At 38.5% G+C, this 25,724-nt stretch overlaps 1 protein-coding gene and 2 long non-coding RNA genes across 3 annotated transcripts in view; all 3 read left to right on the forward strand.

Moving 5' to 3' along the window:
• The window catches only part of LOC122976244, a 1,153,509-nt gene that overhangs the window by 27,887 nt on the left and 1,099,898 nt on the right, over window positions 1-25,724 (forward strand). Inside the window, exons 16-17 of the mRNA XM_044344621.1 lie at window positions 18,322-18,762; window positions 20,042-20,482. Of these exons, the coding sequence (XP_044200556.1) occupies window positions 18,322-18,762; window positions 20,042-20,482 (882 nt within the window). The remainder of the gene's footprint in view (window positions 1-18,321; window positions 18,763-20,041; window positions 20,483-25,724) is intronic.
• LOC122976291 lies at window positions 4,476-5,218 on the forward strand. Its single transcript, XR_006400888.1, has 2 exons — window positions 4,476-4,797; window positions 5,135-5,218. It is a non-coding gene; the product is annotated as an uncharacterized LOC122976291 (long non-coding RNA).
• On the forward strand, window positions 10,635-12,429 carry LOC122976290. The gene is made up of 3 exons (XR_006400887.1): window positions 10,635-10,697; window positions 11,746-12,156; window positions 12,342-12,429. It is a non-coding gene; the product is annotated as an uncharacterized LOC122976290 (long non-coding RNA).

Genomic DNA, 25,724 nt, shown 5'->3' on the forward strand with positions numbered 1-25,724 from the left:
CTAACAATCAAGTAAATGTCTTTCCTCAGCCTTATGAACACACACTAATTAATGAAAATGTCTAATGTATTAATAGTTACCTTTTCTAAAACATATTCATTATGAAATGTGCAGACTGACTGAAGAGAGTTTCCAGCAGCTACCGGCCCTCCTCCATGAAATCCAGGATGAGGACTTGACCTGTTCCTTCTTCAGTAAGGTTGGAGGAGACCTGACCTCCTGCTGTCTGAACTGGGAGCTTCTTCAGTATCTGCTGCAGCAGTCGTCAGCTCAGACCATCACTGTGAACCTGAGGAAGAACTGCTTCTTACAGGAGAGAATCACACATCTGCTTCCCCTTCTGGACAGGATTGTATTCAAAAGGTTGTCAAATCATTTTTCCCCTTTTATTGGACACAGACATAAAGTTGTTTTCCATTTAATAATTTGTAAATGTTCTGTTATGGCTTCTGTTTCATCATCAGTTTGTTCGTTGTAGGACCAGACAGAGTGTTATTGGTAAATACACTGTATGCTTTCAGGCCCAGTCCCAGCTTTGTGTTGACTGCCATCAGAGAGATCCATAAAGCTCAAACCCGTCACATGATACCCAGTTTACTGAGGTCATTGGATCATGTGATCAGCCTGACCTGCAGAGAGCTGGACTCGGTGGACTGTGCTGCTTTGCTCTTCATCCTTCAACACAGTGACAGAGTTAAAGTAAACCTGCAGTGGACCTCCATACCAACAGAGGAAATAGAGTCCATCCTCTTTACACTGGACAAAGTCTGTCAACTCAGGTCAGACATTAGTGCTCATTTCTTAACGCTGTAGCTGTATCAGTACTCTCTAACACACAGGATATCATTTATCCATCACTGATAGCGTACTGGGAGAGCACCTTAGATGTTAGAGGATACAGATGAGATAGATTACATACCTCCTATGATTGATGTATTAGACTCAGGGTGTCTTCGGAGGGTTCTGCTGTAAGCTCTGGCATCCAAAATCTGCCTTCAGTCTCTTATTGAACACTTTGCAGTACTGTTGGTCAGGTCTTTACTTATTTCATTACACAGCAATGTAACATCACAGCTATCAGCCATATTTTATAATACTTGGCAGATTTGCTTAAACGCTCCGACAAATTAATCATTTAAAGCATCTTTGGAGACACTGAGATACTTGCAGTACACTGCTTTATTTTGGGCAACGTCTCGTTCCCTGTAGACTAATCCAGGTTGTAACCAGAAGTAACAAAGTTGCCTTTACTTACTTTTAAACCTGCTCAATAACACTGTAGAGTATTTATTGGACTGTTTTTTATGTCATGATACATTTCAAATTAGTATATGGTGTTGAAAGATAATTATTTGTTCTTAATCACTCTATCAGTTATGATAACACTGTTCTCTTTAATATCCTGTATCCCTTAAATGGATATTATTTGTGTGGAATATTTGTGAGTCTGCTAGTCATATTGGTATCTGAACAATGAAGTGATATGATTGTATTATTTGTGTATAATTTGTTAACTTTCTTACATTTCTGAATCATTTCTACTACCAGTGTTGAGAGGAATCTGTTGCTGAGGTTCATCCACTGCTGTGCTGCCTCTGATGCCCAGCAGGGGGCAGCATCAGGCCTGCTCAGGACTCTACAGCACAGGCTGGATCTGTCCTGCTCCTCCTGTGTGGAGCTGACAGAGAAGGATCAGACTGAGCCTCTGAGTCTGACCTTTGCTGACTGCAGGGCCGTCTCCACCATCCTGAGACACAGCAGCCGCAACACACAGCTGGACCTGAGAGACTGTGAGGTGGAAGACAGCAGTCTGGACCTGCTGTTTCCTGTCCTAGACAGAATCCGTCTCCGGTGGGAACGAATAACCTAAACCAGAGAAGAAACTTGTACACAGTAATGTTTCTGCATGGTAACAGTCTGCTCTTTGCTCTGTTTGTCCTGTTCAGAGCCAGTAAAGCTGTCCTCCTCCAGCTGGTGTCACTGGTTCCTGGGAGCAGTGACAGGGACACAGTGAGACGAGGAGAGTCCCTGTGTAGAGCCCTGGGTGGAGAGCTGGACCTCAGTCACACCACACTGGATCAGAGGGCCTGTGAAGGTTTGGCCCGGATGCTGGACTCCTCTGACGGGCTGACAGAGCTGGACCTCAGTCACTGTCAGCTCACTGACCAGCTGCTGCTCACACTCATCACACATCTGCACAAAGTCCAAGTCCTGGAGTGAGTGTCAGACTGTACAGATACATGTGTTCATGTCACAAATATGTATATAATGCTGTGTCAGCTCTAGGCTAGTCGGTGGCGGAGGTAGTAACTCACAAAAACATATTGCTGACCACAACTGACAGGTGGAGTTGGTGTGAGATTCAAAACAGACAAGAAGTTTAATGAGCTGAGAGGATCACAAGACGGCTTTTCTGAAGAAAAATGTTCCTTCTTAGGGAGGCAGAAAGAGACAGTAACCCTGCTGACAGCTTACAGCACCCCAAGTTTATTATAGAGTTCCCCAAATACACTTTCAAGGGGAGATTATGTTGAATTTAGATTTCAGGAGAGACTGAAGTTGCTGTCAGTGTGTATATGAGAAGACAATTATATCTGTACAGTTAGAGGTTTGGTTTGGTTTAATTCTATCATAAAGCAACCGACACATAACACACCTTTCCACATATTCACAAAGAAAACAATCAAATAAAAACCCAACACACAGAAACACAAAACCAACAAAATAAATCAAACTATAAACAGTATATAAAACTATTAAAGTGTTAAACATAAAAATGAAGAGTGATGACAGAGGATAAAAACACTAAAAGTTCAAATAAATCATTTCCATAGTGGTCCTGCTGACACACATCATGACAACAAAGACTGCTGCGCCCCATTTACATTACTGACTGAAGGTGCTGACAGATTTAATTATAGTAGCTACTCATTATACTCATTGTACATATTTACTAAAATAGTAAATACATTCACCCATCTCTCCTCTTATCATTTATTTAAAGAAAATGTTTTTATACCTGTTTTTTTACAGAACTTTGTACTACAGTAAACATACTGTACTTTTATAATACTGTCTTTACCTAATAATAGAATAGTTTACATTTAGTTATCTGGGTAAATAAACATGCACACAACTAGTTTGCCATTACTGTGAGTACCATGAGAAGAGCAACAATCTGGCTGCAGATAATCTGTATTCACAGCAGAATTTATTCTGATTCTCCAGAGGAAATGAAGTGTGATGATTTACTTGAAGTAAAAAATATCCTGAGATCTTTGATGGAGTTCATGATGCATCCTGAGGATGATCACTATACTCCAAATTATCTGACTGTTTAAACTTGGAATGGATGTGGAACAGCTCAGCACTGTGAATTACAGTGTTAGATCATGCAGTAGTGTCAGAAAACTTCAATAATTAATGAAGATACTCAGCTGTGCGATTATAATGACCGACTGACAGCGTGCACATACCTGCTACTGTATGAAGACGAGAGGTTTTTCACTGACTGAAGAAAAGACATAATCAGGTGGATTTTAGTTTTAATGATCACAGTTTTAGAGGTGTGTGTCTCTTTGTGTTGGTCTGAGCAGACAGAAATGCAAGTCAACATAATCCATTGACAAAGAGAACTTTAGTGCTTCTGCAATGACGCCCTGACATTTACCTGTACTGCCTACATCAGCCACTGGCTCCATATTATATAATAATGTACCTTTTGTCCTCACTTTTTCTTTTTTGTTTGTGTGCATGTTACAGTCTGAGTCACAATAAGATCACAGATGCTGCGACACACAGGTTACTCCAGCTGGTCTCCATCAACCCTTCCATTGAAGCTGTGCGGTGAGCATACATTAATTAGTGCACCATTGTTCATTATTCATTAAGAATGTTGTAGTCGTAGGCTTACAGAGAAATAATTCATCATCATTCAATCATTCATATTATTGTTGGCTGTATGAGTGACATTTGCTCTGTTTTGGTATTTTTCTAGACTCTTCAACAACAACATTGTGGACAGAACTCCCTTTAAGAAAGACAAGCGGTTTGAAATATGGTGAACCAGTCATCAGTGTGGTGGTAACATGGTGATCAGGGAATAATTGTATCATGCAAGATGCTGATACAGTATGATAATCATGTATTATCAGTTGACATCAGGAATCTGACTAAATTCCTATATCACTGCAGTCCAAGTACAAATACTGTCTTCAGTAGTTTTACAATATAGTGACTTTAGGTTTGACATGACGATGTCTGCCTGAAACTGTTTTCTAAATCTAGTTTTTACAATCTAATGATGAAGAAGACAGTTTATAGGAGGCCAGGAGCAGCCAGCAATACTTGATCAAATTTATCTGGAGATTATGACTCATCTCTTGTTCTTGAGGTACTAAAGATTAATCTTTATGGAGCTGATATTTATGCGTCATCCTGTGATGATTCTCTTCATGTTTACATATCAGATTATTGTGTTAGTATTACTGTCTCCTGGGATGCACGTTTTTGTTCCAGGCGGAGACGAATGACTCTGATGATATCTTGAAGTATTGATGCAATAAAGGTACGATCAGGAGATATATCGAGATAACGGTAAATTATCTCAATAATGTGATCTTAAAAATGTAAATATAATTTTTACTTGATATTTTGAATTAGCTATTGCAAGAGATAATGTTTATTTTTTATGCCTATTCTTTTATCCTTTTTTTTTTTTTACTTTTCCTCTTTAAAATACCAGACTCAGTGTAAATTGCAAAAGCAGACACAGAGACTTTTGATCGTATAAAATAGGTGAAAATATGGCTCTAATGTGAGATCATGGATGTATCGTGGGACTGACAGCGTGAACAGGTGCATTGTGGGAAGCAATCTGTGACACTGTGATCTAGTCATCTTGTTATTGATGAGAGGAACGAAGCTTTCTGAAGCACTGGATCAATATGAAACAATTGCATTAAAAATGGTTCAGTTTCATCAAGATAACGGTAAATTATCTCAAGAATGTGATCTTAAAAATGTAAATATATTTTTTACTTGATATTTTAAATTAGCTATTGCAACAGATAATGTTTATTTTTATGCCTATTCTTTTGTCTTTTTTTCAGAGACTTTTGATTGTATGAAATAGGTGAAAATATGTTTTAAACTGTAAGCAGCTCAGTGACTTTGTGCCAGAAACAGATGTAGTGAGACGACTCTTGATGCAACAATGCAAAAAGAAAATAATACTCTTTTTTGTTTTTTACCTTCAAATAAAATGACTGTCCTGAAATATTGTGAAATGCACAAATGTAAATATTATCAATAAATAACTGATTAAGTCATATGTCTGTAGTTTTTTATCCTTACATTATAATTAGTCATACAATACATTATTTTTTATGTGTATATGTATGATTTATTACAGTTAAGGTAAGTATGAACTGTATGAAAAAAATATTAGTTACTATTGTAACATGAAAGGTAACAAGAAGTGCAAAGATATTTGTGTTTAAAATTATTAAATATGATCAACAAGACATTTTCAAGTTGGAGTAGATCAGTAAAATACTAAAAGAACAAATGTCCTTGGATATTTATTAGTATTCTGCATAGATATTTATGCCTGCAAATCACAAAAGATACTTGATTGTAGATGAATATATTGTATGAAGATGAATTATCAGCTTCTCTTTAGGATCTGAATTAAACACTTTTTATTCTCATTTTTTCATCATTAGATTTATTAGCAATAATAAAACCAGTAAGATCTTTCCAAAATATTCTAATGTGAGAACAAATCCAAAAAAAATGTAGCAATGTTTCAGGCAGAGCTTTACAAAATGAACAATTTACATCAACATCAGCTTTAAACTTTGTTATGTGATGTAATGTTAACTGATAACATTTGTGAATAACCTTACACTTCACTTCTCTTTTTAGTGATTTGATATTTACGTGGTCATATCCATATACTTCGAATTTAATGAATAACAGAGTTTATTAACTGCAAAAGAACAATTTCCATTTTATTAGAAAGACATGTAAAATACATCACAGGAAGGCATCTGTTTGTATCAACCTGTCTTCACCTTGTGTGTATTCAATAGACGATCTTTGACGCTCAACTGGCTCTAACGTGAGTATTATCAATGTTATTCCTTTAACAGAGAAGGTAGGTTTCCATTCCAGCACACCTATGGCAAGCAGTTTTAACATATAATTGCTAGACTGGATATTCATTGCAGATGTCCGTAATTTAATTTTTCCCAGTGAAAATGAACATTTCAGATATCCACAACGTCATTCTTCCTCGGACAAATGATGTCACTTTTGCCATTTATGTGTTTTGGGCTTCCAATTTCAGATATCCACAATTACATTTTGGATATCTAGAATGAATATTCTGGATATCTGCAATACAATTCTTACAGGGCAAAAATCTAATTTTCTTTACTGGCAGAATTAGCCCATGCTGTGTACACCATCATTGGTGAATACCAATCCAACAAAACAATACCACACTGATTTATGATGAAGAATTCAATTTATGGGACCAGTATGAGCCACTGTACATGTTCCATATGTGCACTGTTTAACCATCTCCTCTAACCATCCACATGAAAAAAATGAATTAAACACACTCAGGACTCAAAGTGTCTTGGATTTTTTACTTCTTGTTCACAATTGTTTGTACTGATATCACATATTTTTTCATACTATGTTACACATCTGACATTTATTAGGCCAGGCTGTGCATGTGATCACTGATTAATACAAATTCTAAATTAATTTATTAAATTTTCAAAAACTGGAAAGACCCAGCACCATGTGTGTCCTCTCTACTGAAAAAAACTATGTTTCAGTGTGAAAGCCAGTCTTGGTAAGTAGAGTTAGAGACTCCGAAAGCAGACATGTGAAACCCCAGCAAAAGCATTCGAGGTGAGCGACACTCCATCCACAGCTGTCTTCTCTGGTGTCTCACAAGCTCTTTACTCTGGTCCTCTGGAAACTCTGTAATAAAAGGCAATGTTTTGTTAAGTTTAAAACAGATGTCTTAAGTAAAGACTGCATAAAGAAAATAAATGACTTTGAGGTTAATCTTTCCTATTGATGGTGTTTACATCCACAGATGAACAGTGTAGGAATTGTAGTTTTTACTTGTAACAAAAGTCCTCCAATTCTAGCAGACCAAAGATCATTTGACCAACTAAAACAAACGTTATCATGATATCTAACATTTGGTGTCAAACTGTTTTCAGTCACTGACTGTCTGAAGTCTTTGGACACGGTCAGGGATGTTATCAGGCCCAGCAGCTTTATTCATATTCGCTCTCAACAGGATTCTTCTCACATCCACTTTGGATACTGACAGTGGCAGGTCCTCTGGAGGTGGAGGGGACTTCACAGCTGACTCTTTGTTGAGGATATCAAAGCAAGCATAGAATGAGTTAAGCTCATCTGGCAATGTGGCCTCACATGTTATGGGGGTGCTCCTGCTTTTGTAGCCTGTGATGTTCTGTATCGCCTGCCACATATCTTTGGTGTTGGTGGTGTTGAGGTCTCTCTCCAGTCTCTGCTGATGTCTCCGCTGCCTCCTTGATGTCAGCTTTCAGTCTTGCTCTGGCGATGTTGTGTGTTTCCTTCCCACCTGACTGAAAGGCAGCTTTTTTGGCTCTGGATAGAGCCCTCACCTCTCCATTCACCCGGGCTCTCTGGTTGGGGAGTGATTTTATTGTCTTTGTGATCACCACATCTCCAACACATTTGCTGCTTTATTATGTCACTGTTGATGTATATTTATTAAGATTGATGTGTTTCTCCTGGGTGGCGGCATCTCTGAACATGTGCCAGTCTGTGCACTCAAAGCAGTCCTGTAGAGCTGCTATATGACCTTCTTAAGTGTCAAGATATATTTTTGGATATTCAATATTACATTAAAGATATCTAGAATGGTTTTTCATTTAGGATATCTGAAATTAAAATTATGACTAGTAAGAATTGGATTGTAGATATCTGAAATGGGAGTTTTTCCTCATAAGAATTCCACTGCAGATATCCAGAATGTTCATTCTAGATATCAAAATATAATTGTGGATATGTGAAATTGAAAGCCCAATACACATAAATGGCAAAAGTGTCCTAGAAAGAATGACGTTGTGGATATCTGAAATGTTCATTTTGACAAGGAAGAATTACAGATAAATGCAATACATATACAGTCTAGTGATTAAATGTTAAAATTGTCACCTATACTTTTTAAAGATTTTTAGATATCTTTTTTGACAAGTACAATCAAAGTTGTAGGTATCTTGAAATACAAGTTCTACTAGTAGGAATGTTATTGTGGATATCTTTAATTGGCTTTCTGACTAGTTAGAATACAGTTTTGACTAGGAGAAATGCTATTATGGATATCTAAAATGTAATTACAGATAGGAATGTGGTTCGATTAAATGTTAAGACGGCTTTCCGTACACACCCAGTATCCAAAACCAGCGCCACACCTGTGTGACGTAAGTAAGCTTCGTATGGAGTGCTCATGTTATTTTTAGTAGCCTATAGTCGGGAAGATCGCGTCGGGACACTTCCGGTTTGAAAGGTGGATACAGTGTGGAGAAATCTGCTTCTAGCGTAACATCACCATCATTTAGCTGCTGTACATGAGGCTGTGCAGTTGAATTTATAAAAACTTTGAGACACACAGAGAGAAAGCCTAACCCTCAGTAAGTGATGAGGAACTCAGAAGCTGTGCTGCAGGCTGCAGGTGAGTGTAAGGAAGAGCGTTCAAGGTAGATTATAGTTGTACCGGAACTTTAGAAGGAGTTTCTGTAGGTGAAAACAGTTGTAAGGCGCTTTTGTTGGCTTTAAATGTTCCATAACGAAGCCGTACAGCGGGCAGTTAACTATGTTTCCGAGTACATGGATGTTTTTAAAGCAGAGATTACAGGGAAAAGGAGAATACTTTTTTTTTTTTAAAGGGCGTTACGGAAGTAGCCACAATGGGCCCTTCTCATTTCTCTATTTTCGTCTCCTCTCTCCTCTGTCCTCCTGCCCATGATTTGGAAATCGATCTCAGCGATCCTTTGCGGAAGTTTTTCGACACCCGTGACGTATAGAAGAGGCGTGACACACAGCTGGAGTATACAAACCATTTGTAGTGCTTCACACAATAAAATATACAGGAGGATATTTATATGTGTGTGCGCGCGCATTAAATAAAACATAGCAATATATGACATCATACATTCTTGTCATATCGTGCCACGTTGTAATTTGAATTAAAAGTAAATATATAAGTTGTCATGAACACTGTTATGCTCATCTGTCAGAGATCATAAAATACAACAGCAGGCTGTAACAAAACAATGAACAGATGATGCAGCTCTGCCGCACGTTATATTTAAGTTTCATGACGGCTGTGAAGCAAGGACGTCTCATTTTGTTAAATGTCTGATGCCTCGACTCCTCTCTCCTCGTGTCTCTTCCTCGCCTCCTCCGCTTGCATCTCAGGTGGGGTGGGAGAGACTAAGACGCGAGGACAAACTAAGAAATGAGAAGAGGGGAATGAGGGACAGGGTGCATCATATGGATTTATTGGGATTTATTACTGTAAAGTTACATGAATTGAGAGTCCTATCTTTTCTATTCTAATTAAATTAAGCATTTCAACTAGTGCTGCAATTAATGATTATTTTCATCATTGGTTAATCTGTCAAACAGTCTAAAATGTTAAGATATTCAATTACCTGTCAGATATGAGAGGAAAAACAGCAAACAGCCATCAAATATTAGTCATTTCTGCTTGAAAAATGAATGAAACAATGACACGATTATTAAAATATTTGCTGATTAATTTTTTGACAATCGAATAAACGTTGCAGCTCTAATTTCAACTTGGCTTTTATACTTGTAAAAGTAAATACCCACTGGATGTAAACAGGTGACTTGACGGCTTCTTCTTACTCGTAGCGAACAATCGCAAGTTTGCAAGTTGAGTTTTCACTAGCAAACATTGTGTCATAGGCAACCTACAGCTTTCTCCAACAACTGATATGACTTTGTGCCAAGCAGAATTTCATTTGTATGTATCTGTACTCTTGGAGGCAAGAAACAAACCAAAAAGAAATCTCTGAGAGCAAAGGCGTAGGTGAGGTTTCAGTGGTTGTTCCACCTAAAAAACCTAAGTACTTAACCTAGATATAGTTTATTTTGCAATTCATAATTATGGTTGTATGAAAAATACTTCCATAAAATAGTTCTGTGTAAATTTAAAGCGTTAGTTCTCTAATCCTACCTAAAGTTGCACTTAATCTGTATTTGCATCTTTACCAGAAACTCTGTCCTGTAGTGTCTCAGGCATGACTGGGATTACTTACCATGTCTCCATCTCCAGTGTCCCCTGCCGTTGTGATTTGTTTGGGTCAAATTACTTTGGAGCCTCATTAGCCTCATTTCCATGAAGTTAAACATTTTCAGCTTTAAGTACAGATGTGGTTTTGTGTCAGATTAAATTATATAAATAAACCTTAAAGCAATAATGGATCAAATTTCTAACAATGCCACCTTTGTCTGTGAGTCTGGGAAATCTCTACCACTATTTACTTGATGATAGTCTGGTTTTGGTTGATTGTTGTGATCAGGAAATAACGTAACAAAGGCACAGAGCAGCTGATGGAGTCCATCATCAGTGGATACTTGGAGGCCTGTGTGTAAGTTTCTTTCTCTGATATACAGTCTGTATGTGTCTGTGTACGACAGGGTCCAGGCCAATAGTTTAAGTTTGCCTTTCTTTGTCTTTTTTCTTTGTCAATTTAACATAAATTTAGTTTTTTCTGCCCTTTAAAGTTTTTAGTCGGAAAAACTACTTTTATAATAATAATAAAACTATATTATAGCATATTTCTTAATAATAGAAAGATGCAGTATAATGTGATTCACAATAGATGGAAAATGCATATACAAAATGGAGAAAAAATGTGTTCAGGTTTCTTTTAAAAGTTGCAAATAAGGTACATATTCTCAAATGTGTGTAAATATGTTAGAAGCAGGCTGCAGTTTATTAACCAGGCTCATAGATTGAGCATTACAATATAAGATTGTGTTATCAGTTCAGAGGTGGCTGCTGCCTATTTCTAAGTACGACAAAACATAACTTGGCTAGCTTTTCATGTATGTGGGTCGCCTTTTTGCATTAGACTTTTAGTGAAATTTGGAGTATTAAAATATAATATCAAGTTTGAAACAAGGAACACAAGAGGGTTAAAACTGGGATTCCTGACAACAAACAAACAAAACAAAAAAAATCTTCAGTAAATCAAAGACTCACCCAGAGCTGTAATTTTTAACCCTTTTACAGAGAGTAAGATCTTTTTTTAATAATTTGGTGTGTCTGAGAGCTTCTTAAACAATCTCAAAATGACTATGGGTTCAGCCAGGCCTTTCTCCTGTGCAGCAAGCAGTAAAAATATAATGTGGAGATAAATCTGGCAATATGAGACATAAGGCTATAAAAGACAGATCTGGGGAATGTTTTGATTCCCTGCCCTCTTTACAAGGACCAGGATTCCATCTTGGAAGTGATAAACACTATTAGAATTTAACTTGAACTATTTTTTATAACATAAGCTGCATGGTGTTTAGGCTGGCCTGCAAAAACATTTCCCTGAAAACACTCAACACAATATAATAGTTGATACATTACAGGCAAAATAAACATTTTAATTAATGTTTTATTAAAGCTTGTATTTTGTTCTCCAGATCATTGAAGGTTGGTTGGTGTGCAGAGCATACAGAAGAAAGGAGACATGGCTTGTACATCACAGTCTGCCTTACAGTACGTCAAGAGTGCCAGACGCCACCTTGTGAGAGAATTAAAGAGTCTCTCTATGATTGTGGAGAACTTGTATCAGCAAGAAGTTCTCGAAGATGAAGAGGTCAGCAAAATAAATGCAGAGACTGATGACTACGATAAAACGAGAAACATACTGGACAAAGTCATAAAAAAAGGAGAAGATGCCTGCTATGAGTTACTCAGGATTATTGACATGACGAGGAAGAGGACCTTAGGGAGACCATCGGTCCCTGAGACCAAAAAGTTTGACCTACACCACTGGATCAGCTGCTTTTCTTTCAGAGAAGACACACAAATGGATACAAACTACTTACAAGGTATTTTAAAGGAGTATTCTGATTAATAATTGTCACATTTTTATTCATGACAAATGTCTTGATTTTATATAATGCAGATGAATGTGTCTTAGTGCAAATATGTATCCATTGTTTATTAATAGTGTCTAAGTACACAGCAGTCAATTGATTGTACATTTATTTACTCACTGTTATTTTTATTTTAGGTCCAAAGCCATGCCATGACTATCAGGCAAAGTTAAAGTCAAAAGCACAACAATTATCCAATAAGTTTTGGATGGAAAGCAAAACCGAGTTTAAAGAAAACAACAAGCCTAATCTGTCGTACACTTCGCTTGTATTGGACGAACAAAAAAATGTTTCCCCATCTAAAATAAAAAAAATAAAGAGTAAGAAAAGCAAGATGAGTCGCCCTAAGAAGCTAAAGACATACATCCCTGAGGACAAACGAGAAATTTCTCCCAGTGACCTGCTGAAAACAGATAAAAACATACTCTTGATTGGAAAACCTGGAATTGGAAAGACAGCAATCTGTCATGAAATGTTGAAACTCTGGGCAGAAAGAGAGAACATGGAGCTAGATTACATGTTTTACTTTGACATGAGAGAAACATCCCATATCACAGCAGGCACGAGCCTGGAGGATCTTCTTTTCGGGGTGTTCAGTGAACCAGATGAAGGCAAAGAAGAGGTCTTACAGGATATAAAGAAGAACTCTGACAATGTTACAATCATTTTTGATGGAATCACAGATCTCCCCTCTTCATCTGTGGTGAGAAAACTTGTAGAGAAGGACTTGCTGCCTGATGCAAAGATAATCATAACATGCAGACTGGATGATGATCAAGACTTCCTTTTTGGAGACTTTCTCAGAGTAGAAGTGAGAGGCTTCAGTGAACAGACCATAAAAACATACTTATCTGCAATTCTTGGTGAGGAACAGAAGAAGGTTTTGTGCAACTTGGAGTTGTTAACTCTTTGCCATGTCCCAATGTATGCTCTGATGGTAGCTGCTTGCTTTTCATCCAAGACATCAGAAGATTCTCCACAGCCATGCAGTATAACTGAAATATACATCAAAATCGTCCGTTATCGCCTTAAAATGAACAACAAAACAAAAGACACACATCTTAATTCCTTCATCAGCAACAAGAGGGAGGAAATACTGTCTTTGGCTGAGGTTGCTTTTCATGCAACTGAAGGAAAAACTGTGAACTTGACAGAACTGACCTGTGAAGACAGCTGTGTCCATTCCTTCCTGAAAACACTTATCATCAACGTTGATCATACTGAATCAATAACCAGATACGCATTTCTCCATTACACAATGCAGGAGTTTTTTGCAGCACTGTGGCTCTTGAAGAATCCAGAGAAAATCAAGGATGTTTTCCAGCAATGCCTCACTGAGGAGAAGAAACACATGAAACATCTGATCCCTTTCATGTGTAGATTGTTGAATGACAAGAAGTACCCTACTTTGATGAAGTGGCTGATTCCAGATCAGGAGCTCAAAAATACATCTACCTGGTTCTTCGAGGAGGTGATAACCACATTTTTACCTCGTCTACGTGACCAAGATGAGACTGATTCTAAGGAAAGTGGGCTTGATTTCGACATACTGTTCTTATGCCAGTGCTTGTACGAGTCCCAGTGTCCTGAAGCATGTCTCCAGTTTCTGGACAAACTGGACTACTGTCTTGATCTCAGTGGAGAGAGTCTTGATCCCCACCATTGCTGTGCTGTGTCCTATGTGGTCACTCAGTCGAAGGAGAGGAAAACATGGCTGAACCTTGAGGAGGCAATGGTGTCAAAACAAGGAATGACACAACTATTAAGATGCCTTAAAAATGTCAAATGGTACGTGTGAGCATGTATTTTGAGTGTGAAATTACTGCTTAGGTTAGAGCATTTCTAAGTAGTTGTGTTACCCTGAACAGGATAAATGAGTAATATGGTACCTATGTTTTAGTATTTACATACGCAGCCTTTTTTCATGACACTTTACCAATAATTACTTTTATAACATCTAAATTGTCTCTGATTATTCTTCAAATTGTAGGTGTGACCCTTTGCCACGGCAGCTGTGGAAGATTTTCCTTCTCAGCGAGGAGCAGATGGACCACATCAGCTTACTTGGCTTGGATGGGAATCAGTTGCATCTTCCAGTTGAAGGTGACAGAAAGCTGTTTGGGAGAGCAGTAAAAGTCATGCAGAAGATTACTACAAAGGTTAATGTGTGCCTCTACTGGGACAGGGCTATTCCTGTCTGCCAAAGTCTGTGCGTGTCCCTCTTAGAGGCTTTGCCAAACATCGGCTCACTCAGGTATGAAGCTTTTGTTTTTGTGTAAAAACATTTGATATACTGTAGGCATAATCCTATGTTAAAACAGCATTTCAAGATTAAATTCCTTCTCCTAGGGTGGTTGAATTATTGGCTTTTCAAAAAAGAAACTTTTCAACAAAAAATGGTCCAACCGTGTAGGTAGTATAAGCCGTGTATAAGCCACAATGAGCCCCAAGATCGCAGCTGGTTTACATTCAAATCCTCACTGTTTACACACAGAGAAAAACCTAAATCTCACTGTTGTTTTTATTATTATCCTTATATGATCCAGAAGCTTCCTAATGGTTGTTTGTATGTAGCTGTATGTGCTTAAATAGTAATGAGATGTACTTTTACAGTAAGAATGCCCAGACAGGCAAGGCCAAAATTTGGTTCTGTTAGAATTTTAGGTTGCACCAACCCTTTAATATTCAACTCACACCAGCTAAAAGGCCACAGACCCCTTATGATACAGATGATGGTGAATGATGGACTGAGACAAGGAGTTTCCCCAAGATTACAAAATGTATTGATAAAAATGAGACCAGTAATAATTTAACAATTAAAAAAACAAACAAAAACACAACAGGAAATTTATTAAATACCAACTACGTTAAAATTGTACAAGAGTACAAAAAATGTTGCAATAGCAATAAACTGTAGCAAGAAAATGGGATCGCTAAGGGGTGGCTGGCTGTAGCCACCGACAGTGGGAGGAGGACAAAATATGCTGGCATAGAGTACTCACCATGCCGCTGTGCCCTACACACGCACACACACAGCAAAGCAAAACCAAAAAGAAAAAAAAAAGTAAATTGTGAAGGAAGTGCAAAAATGACCACCAAACACACTTTCATGAGGTTTAGCAGCAAAGATGAGGAACTCTATCGCCAAACCCTCCACTGTCCAGGCCGCCACACTTGCCACAGGTCCTATAGCACTCACACACAGAAAACACAGGTTAAATTTGCAACAGTATAATCGTGCGGCAGCACGCTATGTTACTAGCTTCTTGGGGAAAAAGATAAACGCCACGAGGGGCGGACAAAATGTAATAGGAGAACCTAACAATAACAGAATTGAACAAAACTAATCAAACAAAACAAAGCAAAACAAAACAGCAGTGGCAGTAGTATCTATCAAAGAAAATAGGTTAAATTAATTAACACACTGCCAAACAAATACATAATATAAGCAAACTTATCCAAATTTACCTCTCCTTTGCGTATATTGTGCAATAATCAGGCAAATGACTCAACACGTGGGAGGGGGGGGGGGTCGCTAGGGAACGGGACCTATGGCTAAAACAGTGTAAAACACAGCATCACTACCTCGACTCAACAGACTGAAACTACTACCTACCAGAGCATTCTTGCTTAACAACGACGACCTGTCACACCAGGGGCCAAAGGAGAACAGCAGCATACTGGGTCTTTTCAGTACAGCTGATATATTAGACCAAACAAATTGGCAACCAGGAAATGGGCGATGCTAAGGCCTGTCTAGCCTCACGGAAGCCTGGGAGGGACATTTACCAGCAACACATTTAATGTTTGTACATTTGTATATTATCATGCAGTTTCAGGAGGACCTACAGGGATCCAGGTTTACAGGGCCAGGAGCGATGCCATGAGACACTGGAGAGAGAAGAAAAGGGCCTGTTACTGGATTTATGCCTGGAAGCAGCACTTCACAAAGGAGAAATATTTCACAATGTAGTGAATATGCTCTTCTTACTGTTTTCTGTGGACACTGACTTGAATAACATCCTTCTTGATTTTTATCAACACATCAAGAGTAAAGGTTGTTTAAGTGACATTCCAAGAATACAGCAACTTTACCAGTCACGTACAGTCTGGTCCATAAACCTGTCAGAGAGAAAGGCCTCCATCCTGCTGGAAGTGCTGAAACTCCAATCAGAGAAGAAAGAAGTGGAGCTGACAGGCTGGTCAGATGAAGAGAGTGAAGTGAGGAGTTTGGTACAGTGTCTGCCTTATATCTCACAGCTCAGGTACTTCACACGACTTTATTGAACATTTAAGGAGTATAGATGTATAGCTTGAAACATTAAAGTCAGAGGTTGTTCAGCCATCTTTTTAGGAGAAGAGTCCCTTTATTCTAATTAATGACTTGATCACCATGTTAAGGAGATACGGTGTATATTACTAATGCACAGCTCTCTTTGTGCCTCTGACATTGAATCATAACAAAATATTTTCTTCTCATTCCAATTTGTCTACCAGGTTTAAATCCTCAGAAGGAACCTGGTTCCTGGTGAATCTGTTCTGTGCAGCAGCAGAGAGAGAACAGCAGACAGGAGAGAAGATACTGGAGCTGTTATCATCAGTGTGCAGTTGTGATGGTGATCAGGATTTCCTACTGGATCTGTACTCTCAGGTGAAGGACTGTGAAACTAAAACAGGCAGGAGAGTCCTTCAAGCATTACAGTCAGTTTTCCAGTCACCTACAGTCTGGTCCATAAACCTGTCAGAGAGAAAGGCCTCCATCCTGCTGGAAGTGCTGAAACTCCAATCAGAGAAGAAAGAAGTGAAGCTGACAGGCTGCTCAGATGAAGAGAGTGAAGTGAGGAGTTTCCTACAGTGTCTGCCTTATATATCACAGCTCAGGTACTTAGTGAACATTTAAGGAGTTGTGTTTCACAATGAGACAACTCACTGTTAGTTTTAATGTTAAGGTAATGTGCTCCACTGATCAGTCCACATAAACATTACATCACGGTGTATAAGATCAGAGATGTCATACTTCTTTATTCCATTCACCTACAATGTACTTGCTCCTACATTACCCAGAGTTCCTTCGGGCCAAAAGTCAAAGCTCTTACAGAGTACTGCTCATCTACTATTAGCTGAGACACGTTTACTCCATCCAGCTCCTGGTTTGTTTTTAACATGAACAGTTTTGTTACTTTGACGCTGTTTTCATCAGTCATCCATCAACTCAGTAAAAGGTAAACAGAGACTCACCTATAATGATTTGTTCCAACAAGCTCCAGAAATATAAACAACAGAGAGCATCAGTTCTTTCTCAGGACCAGTGATGTTCTTTTTTACTGTGATTATACAAATCTCAGCCATGAAGCAGTAGTTTCCTGCATTAAAGAATAACCACACATGACAGTTCCCCTCTCAGTACCTCAGTGTGTTCATGTTGGATTTATGAGTCATCTTAAGACATTTTTAAAGTGGTTGACATTTGGAGTACTGAATCATAAAGAGATTTGGTCATGAAATGTGATCAGTCATAGATGCTGGATGTGAGGCTCATTCATTGGCTACTCTGACTCTAATACATCCAATAAATAAATTGTAACTGAGTATGAAGTTTAAGTGATGAATGATCCAGAGGAGTGAATGAGAGTTTTGCTCAAGTGATTTATTATCAGTAATGAAAATACACTGCTGGTCATCAGGATGTGGTAAGTTCACCACTGGACATCCTAAATGTTTCACACTAGTTCTCTATGAAGTTTCATAGACTTTTACAGAATGGTGGATGTTATGACTTGTGGTCCAGTATTCAAGGCTTTGGAGCTAATTGATCCATAAATGGTTTGGGTAACGTGTTTCTTTCCACCATCCTGTTGGTTCAGGAGTGATATTGCCTGACTTTCCTGGTTCCTTTAACATTTTGTGAAGAATTTAGTCAGTAAATGTCTTTTAAAATCTATGTACAGCCCAGCCTGTTAAAAGCTTTGTTGCTTTAATTTCAGAAGGATTTTTCTGTATTATTCTCATTAATGAATATTTGTAGGCTTTTAGCAGATACAGTGTGTATCACTAATGCACAGCTCTCTTTGTTTCACTGACATCAGATCATAACAAAATGTTTTCTTCTCGTTCCAGTTTATCTCCCAGGTTTAAATCCTCAGATGAAACCTGGTTCTTGGTGAATCTGTTCTGTGCAGCAGCAGAGAGAGAACAGCAGACAGGAGAGAAGATACTGGAGCTGTTATCTTCAGTGTGCAGTTATGGAACATTCCCTGTTATAGACGGATACACCTTGGCTCGGTATAATGAACATCAGTGTCATTTCCTACTGGATCTGTACTCCCAGGTGAAGGACTGTGAAACTAAAACAGGCAGGAGAGTCCTTCCAGCATTACAGTCAGTTTTCCAGTCACCTACAGTCTGGTCCATAAACCTGTCAGAGAGAAAGGCCTCCATCCTGCTGGAAGTGCTGAAACTCCAATCAGAGAAGAAAGAAGTGAAGCTGACAGGCTGCTCAGATGAAGAGAGTGAAGTGAGGAGTTTCCTACAGTGTCTGCCTTTTATCTCACTGCTCAGGTAAGTCAGAAAAATACTGCAGACCACTGTAGTGAAAATACAGATGGGTGACAAATTAAAGGAAAAACCAACATGAAGTGTCTTAGTAAGGAGTCAGGCCACCACGAACCTTCAGAACAGCTTTATTGCTCCTTTCCAAGTCTGTGGACTCTATTGGAGAGATGAACACCATTCCTCCACAAGATAGTCCCTCATTTATTTAAACAACCTTTATGTAATCAGCTCATTTCATTGAGATCAGAATGCAAGAGAGACCTGAGTACAGCAGACAGAAAGAAAAACAAACATAGCCAGACATAACAAAAGGACATATAGCATCAGAGACAATCACAAACATCACTAAATAGATTTGAACATCAAAGTTTTTATTATATTATTTGGTCTTATGAAGATGGTGGTGGAGAGCATTGTCTTACACATTGGTCCAAAATCTTCCATAGGTGTTCAGCTGGGTTGAGATCTGGTGACTGTAAAGGCCTGAGCATTTTATTCACATCATTTTCATCCCCACCAAAGCATTCAGTTAGCCCTGGTGAACAGAAGCATCTGCATTTGATATGTTTCTCCACTTTTTTACTCATATTTTTCCTTTAATTTGTCCCCCGTCTGTATTATTCACAGAGAACATGGGTTGCAAGTATATAAAATATGTTGTGAAAGAAGTTTCTCTTCTAGTTTTTGGGAACGTCAGGGACTCTGATATTAAAATATTTACACACACAAAAGAGTCAAACCACCTTCTGTCAGATATATGGTAGTTTATTTATAATATTTACACACATAACGAACAGAGAGAAACATAAAGGTATGATGAATTGTTAAATATGGGACATTGACAGGATAACCATGTCTCTTAATCAAGGGCTAAATTACTTATAGTAGTGATGGCAGCCATCTTGGCAGCTTAACATTTACACAGCTGAAAAAATGGCATAACATGATGAGATTTTAACTATTATACATGATGTGGACTCTAGATTTAGTTGTTTCACTATTTATATTTATGTATTCTCCATATATTTTACATTTTAATTACTTAAAGTGAATATAACCTGTAGGTAGCAAATATGCAGTGATTTCACAAACAGGATTGGTGTTTGTGTTGTGAGGCAGTAATAGCTCAAAAATTATGTATAATTTTCTTGATTAATGAAGTGTTTTTAATTTAATTTAATTTTATACTGGACAGCCATGTACAAGATAGAGTCCATCAGTAGTGTGTGTTTGTAGTTATGTAGCTGCGATCAAATCCTCACAAAATGTTTCTTTCTTGTTCTAGTTTTCTTCCTGACTGGTCAGATGCTGAAAGCAGGTTCTTGGTGAATCTGTTCTGTGCAGCAGCAGAGAGAGAACAGCGGACAGGAGAGAAGATACTGGAGCTGTTATCATCAGTGTGCAGTTATGAAACATTCCCTGTTAAAGAGAGATACATGGATGATTATATTGTTAAGCAATATCAATGTTATTTCCTACTGGATCTGTACTCTCAGATGAAGGACTGTGAAACTAAAACAGGCAGGAGAGTCCTTCCAGCATTACAGTCAGTTTTCCAGTCACCTACAGTCTGGTTCATAAACCTGTCAGAGAGAAAGGCCTCCATCCTGCTGGAAGTGCTGAAACTCCAATCAGAGAAGAAAGAAGTGCAGCTGACAGGCTGCTCAGATGAAGAGAGTGAAGTGAGGAGTTTCCTACAGTGTCTGCCTTATATATCATGGCTCAGGTACTTCACATTACTTAAGTGAACATTTAAGGAGTTGTGTTTCACAATGAGACAACTCATTCTTAGTTTTAATGTTAAGGTAATGCGTTCCACTGATCAGTCCACATAAACATTACATCACGGTGTATAAGATCAGAGATGTCATACTTCTTTATTCCACTCACCTACAATGTACTTACTCCTAAATTACCCAGAGTTCCTTTAGGCAGAAAGTCAAAGCTCTTACAGAGTACTGCTCATCTACTATTAGCTGAGACACGTTTACTTCATCCAGCTCCTGGTTTGTTTTTAACATGAACAGTTTTGACACTTTGAGGCTGTTTTCATCAGTCATCCATCAACTCAGTAAAAGGTAAACAGAGACTCACCTATAATGATTTGTTCCAACAAGCTCCAGAAATATAAACAACAGAGAGCATCAGTTCTTTCTCAGGACCAGTGATGTTCTTTTTAACTGTGATTATACAAATCTCAGCCATGAAGCAGTAGTTTCCTGCATTAAAGAATAACCACACATGACAGTTCCCCTCTCAGTACCTCAGTGTGTTCATGTTGGATTTATGAGTCATCTTAAGACATTTTTAAAGTGGTTGACATTTGGAGTACTGAATCATAAAGAGATTTGGTCATGAAGTGTGGTAAGTCATAGATGCTGGATTTGAGGTTCATTCATTGGCTACTCTGACTCTTAGGCCCTGTTTACACCTGGTATTAACATCCATCTCTGGTGATCCAATCACAAGTGGACAGCTTTAAGTATGTCTGTTTACACCTGGTATGAACGTGTAGTGAGTGACCACTTGTGATCGGATCTCACTTCCCCGCTCTATATGCAAATAAACACGGACATCATTTCCGTTCACAAAGACCAAATTCGTTTGTTATTAACCGGTGAGAGGACCAGGTGTCCGAGAGAGAGAGAGAGACAGACAGAGAGAGAGACAGAGAGATATGCAGTGATCTCCCAGCAGCTGTGTCTCTTCACTCAGAGAAGCTGTGCGCATTTATGCACGAGACACAGCAGCATAACTTCATTGATTATTGACATCTGCGACACTCTGACAGGATCGGTCAAGATCTAATGGTAATAATATTCTGTTTTCTTCTACACATCCAATAGGTCAGCTGTTACACACACAGTCCAGGTTCATACTGTTTGGAGTAAAGCAGTCGTCCTCCTGATAAATCCTGAGCTCATTATGTCGAGCAGCACAGCAAAACTAAAAACTGTCGTTATCAACTTGACAGGAAAGAAGAAATTATCCAGCAACGTTTAGCTTCTGAAATATTTTTTTTTAGACAGACAAGTGAAAAACAAGTTAGTTTCTGGTTTTGGTTTAATTACTATTCTAATTGTCGATTTGAAGAGGGAAACCGTTGAGGGAACGAGAAAAACAGAAAAAAACGGGAGGTGATTACGTTTTTTAATTCACATGAAAAACAAATTAATTTGTTTATCCTGTTATCAAACAAGTTGAACAGCTTTGGACCCAGAGGCAGCAATGCAATTCCCTGCCTAGTCTGCCAGAAAATAGAGGACGTCAGTTGAGTAGGCGGCCCCTCATTGTGGTCCAGGACGCAGTGGTTCACATTTGGAGTACTGAATCATAAAGAGATTTGGTCATGAAATGTGATCAGTCATAGATGCTGGATGTGAGGCTCATTCATTGGCTACTCTGACTCTAATACATCCAATAAATAAACTGTAACTTAGTATGAAGTTTGAGTGATGAATGATCCAGAGGAGTGAATGAGAGTTTTGCTCAAGTGATTTATTATCAGTAATGGAAATACACTGCTGGTCATTAGGATGTGGTAAGTTCACTACTGGACATCCTAAATATTTCACACTAATTCTCTATGAAGTTTCATAGAGTTTTACAGAATGGTGGATGTTAAAACTTGTGGTCCAGTATTCAAGGCTTTGGAGCTAATTGATTCATAAATGATTTGGGTAACGTGTTTCTTTCCACCAGCCTGTTGATTCAGGAGTGATATTGTCTGACTTTCCTGGTTCCTTTAACATTTTGTGAAGAATTTTAGTCAGTAAATATCTTTTAAAATCCATTTACAGCCCAGCCTGTTAAAAGCATTGTTGCATTAATTTCAGAATGATTTTACTGTATTATTCTCATTAATGAGTATTTGTAGGCTTTTAGCAGATACACTGTATATCACTAATGCATATCTCTCTTTGTGTCACTGACATCAGATCATAACAAAATGTTTTCTTCTCGTTCCAGTTTATCTCCCAGGTTTAAATCCTCAGATGAAACCTGGTTCTTGGTGAATCTGTTCTGTGCAGCAGCAGAGAGAGAACAGCAGACAGGAGAGAAGATACTGGAGCTGTTATCATCAGTGTGCAGTTATTATGGTCATCGGGATTTCCTGCTGGATCTGTGCTCCCAGGTGAAGGACTATGAAACTATAACAGGCAGGAGAGTCCTTCCAGCATTACAGTCAGTTTTCCAGTCACCTACAGTCTGGACCATAAACCTGTCAGAGAGAAAGGCCTCCATCCTGCTGGAAGTGCTGAAACTCCAATCAGAGAAGAAAGAAGTGGAGCTGACAGGCTGCTCAGATGAAGAGAGTGAAGTGAGGAGTTTCCTACAGTGTCTACCTCATATCTCATGGCTCAGGTTAGTCACATGACTTTAGTGAACATTTAAGGAGTTGTGTTTCACAATGAGACAACTCACTGTTAGTTTTAATGTTAAGGTAATGTGTTCCACTGATCAGTCCACATAAACATTACATCACGGTGTATAAGATCAGAGATGTCATACTTCTTTATTCCACTCACCTACAGTGTACTTACTCCTAAATTACCCAGAGTTCCTTTAATCAGAAAGTCAAAGCTCTGACAGAGTACTGCTCATCTACTATTAGCTGAGACACGTTTACTCCATCCAGCTCCTGGTTTGTTTTTAACATGAACAGTTTTGATACTTTGAGGCTGTTTTCATCAGTCATCCATCAACTCAGTAAAAGGTAAACAGAGACTCACCTATAATGATTTGTTCCAACAAGCTCCAGAAATATAAACAACAGAGAGCATCAGTTCTTTCTCAGGACCAGTGATGTTCTTTTTAACTGTGATTATACAAATCTCAGCCATGAAGCAGTAGTTTCCTGCATTAAAGAATAACCACACATGACAGTTCCCCTCTCAGTACCTCAGTGTGTTCATGTTGGATTTATGAGTCATCTTAAGACATTTTTAAAGTGGTTGACATTTGGAGTACTGAATCATAAAGAGATTTGGTCATGAAATGTGATCAGTCATAGATGATGGATGTGAGGCTCATTCATTGGCTACTCTGACTCTTAGGCCCTGTTTACACCTGGTATTAACATCCATCTCGGGTGATCCAATCACAAGTGGACAGCTTTAAGTACGTCTGTTCACACCTGGCATTAACGTGTGGTGAGTGACCACTTGTGATCGGATCTCACTTCCCCGCTCTATATGCAAATAAACACGGACATCATTTCTGTTCGCAAAGACCAAATTCGTTTGTTATTAACCGGTGAGAGGACCAGGTGTCAGAGAGAGAGAGAGAGAGACAGAGAGAGAGAGAGAGACAGAGAGATATGCTGTGATCTCCCAGCAGCTGTGTCTCTCCACTCAGAGAAGCTGTGCGCATTTATGCACGAGACACAGCAGCATAACTTCATTGATTATTGAAATCTCTGACACGCTGACAGGATCGGTCAAGATCTAATGTTAATAATGTTCTGTTTACTTCTACACATCCAATAGGTCAGCTGTTACACACACAGTCCAGGTTCATACTGTTTGGAGTAAAGCAGTCGTCCTCCTGATAAATCCTGAGCTCATTATGTCGAGCAGCACAGCAAAACTAAAAACTGTCATTATCAACTTGACAAGAAAGAAGAAATTATCCAGCAACGTTTAGCTTCTGAAATATTTTTTTTTAGACAGACAAGTGAAAAACAAGTTAGTTTCTGGTTTTGGTTTAATTACTATTCTAATTGTCGATTTGAAGAGGGAAACCGTTGGGGGACCGAGAAAAACAGAAAAAAACGGGAGGTTATTACATTTTTTAATTCACATGAAAAACAAATTAATTTGTTTATCCTGTTATCAAACAAGTTGAACAGCTTTGGACCCAGAGGCAGCAATGCAATTCCCTGCCTAGTCTGCCAGAAAATAGAGGACGTCAGTTGAGTAGGCGGCCCCTCATTGTGGTCCAGGACGCAGTGGTTCACATTTGGAGTACTGAATCATAAACAGATTTGGTCATTAAATGTGATCAATCATAGATGCTGGATGTGAGACTCATTCATTGGCTACTCTGACTCTAATACATCCAATAAATAAATAAATTGTAACTGAGTATGAAGTTTGAGTGATGAATGATCCAGAGGAGTGAACGAGAGTTTTGCTCAAGTGATTTATTATCAGTAATGAAAATACACTGCTGGTCATCAGGATGTGGTAAGTTCACCACTGGACATCCTAAATATTTCACACTAGTTTTCTATGAAGTTTCATGAGTTTTACAGAATGGTGGATGTTAAAACTTGTGGTCCAGTATTCAAGGCTTTGGAGCTAATTGATTCATAAATGATTTGGGTAACGTGTTTCTTTCCACCAGCCTGTTGATTCAGGAGTGATATTGTCTGACTTTCCTGGTTCCTTTAACATTTTGTGAAGAATTTTAGTCAGTAAATATCTTTTAAAATCCATTTACAGCCCAGCCTGTTAAAAGGATTGTTGCTTTAATTTCAGAAGGATTTTACTGTATTATTCTTATTCATGAGTATTTGTAGGCTTTTAGCAGATACACTCTATATCACTAATGCACAGCTCTCGTTGTGTCACTGACATTGGATCATAACAAAATGTTTTCTTGTTCCAGATTATCTACCAGGTTTAAATCCTCAGATGAAACCTGGTTCTTGGTGAATCTGTTCTGTGCAGCAGCAGAGAGAGAACAACAGACAGGAGAGAAGATACTGGAGCTGTTATCATCAGTGTGCAGTCATTATGGTGATCAGGATTTCCTGCTGGATCTGTTCTCTCAGGTGAAGGACTGTGAAACTAAAACAGGCAGGAGAGTTGTTCCAGCATTACAGTCAGTTTTCCAGTCACCTACAGTCTGGTCCATAAACCTGTCAAAGAGAAAGGTCTCCATCCTGCTGGAAGTGCTGAAACTCCAATCAGAGAAGAAAGAAGTGAAGCTGACAGGCTGCTCGGATGAAGAGAGTGAAGTGA

Source organism: Thunnus albacares, chromosome 24 (genome assembly GCF_914725855.1).
Source record: "Thunnus albacares chromosome 24, fThuAlb1.1, whole genome shotgun sequence".
Taxonomy (NCBI): Eukaryota; Metazoa; Chordata; class Actinopteri; order Scombriformes; family Scombridae; genus Thunnus; species Thunnus albacares.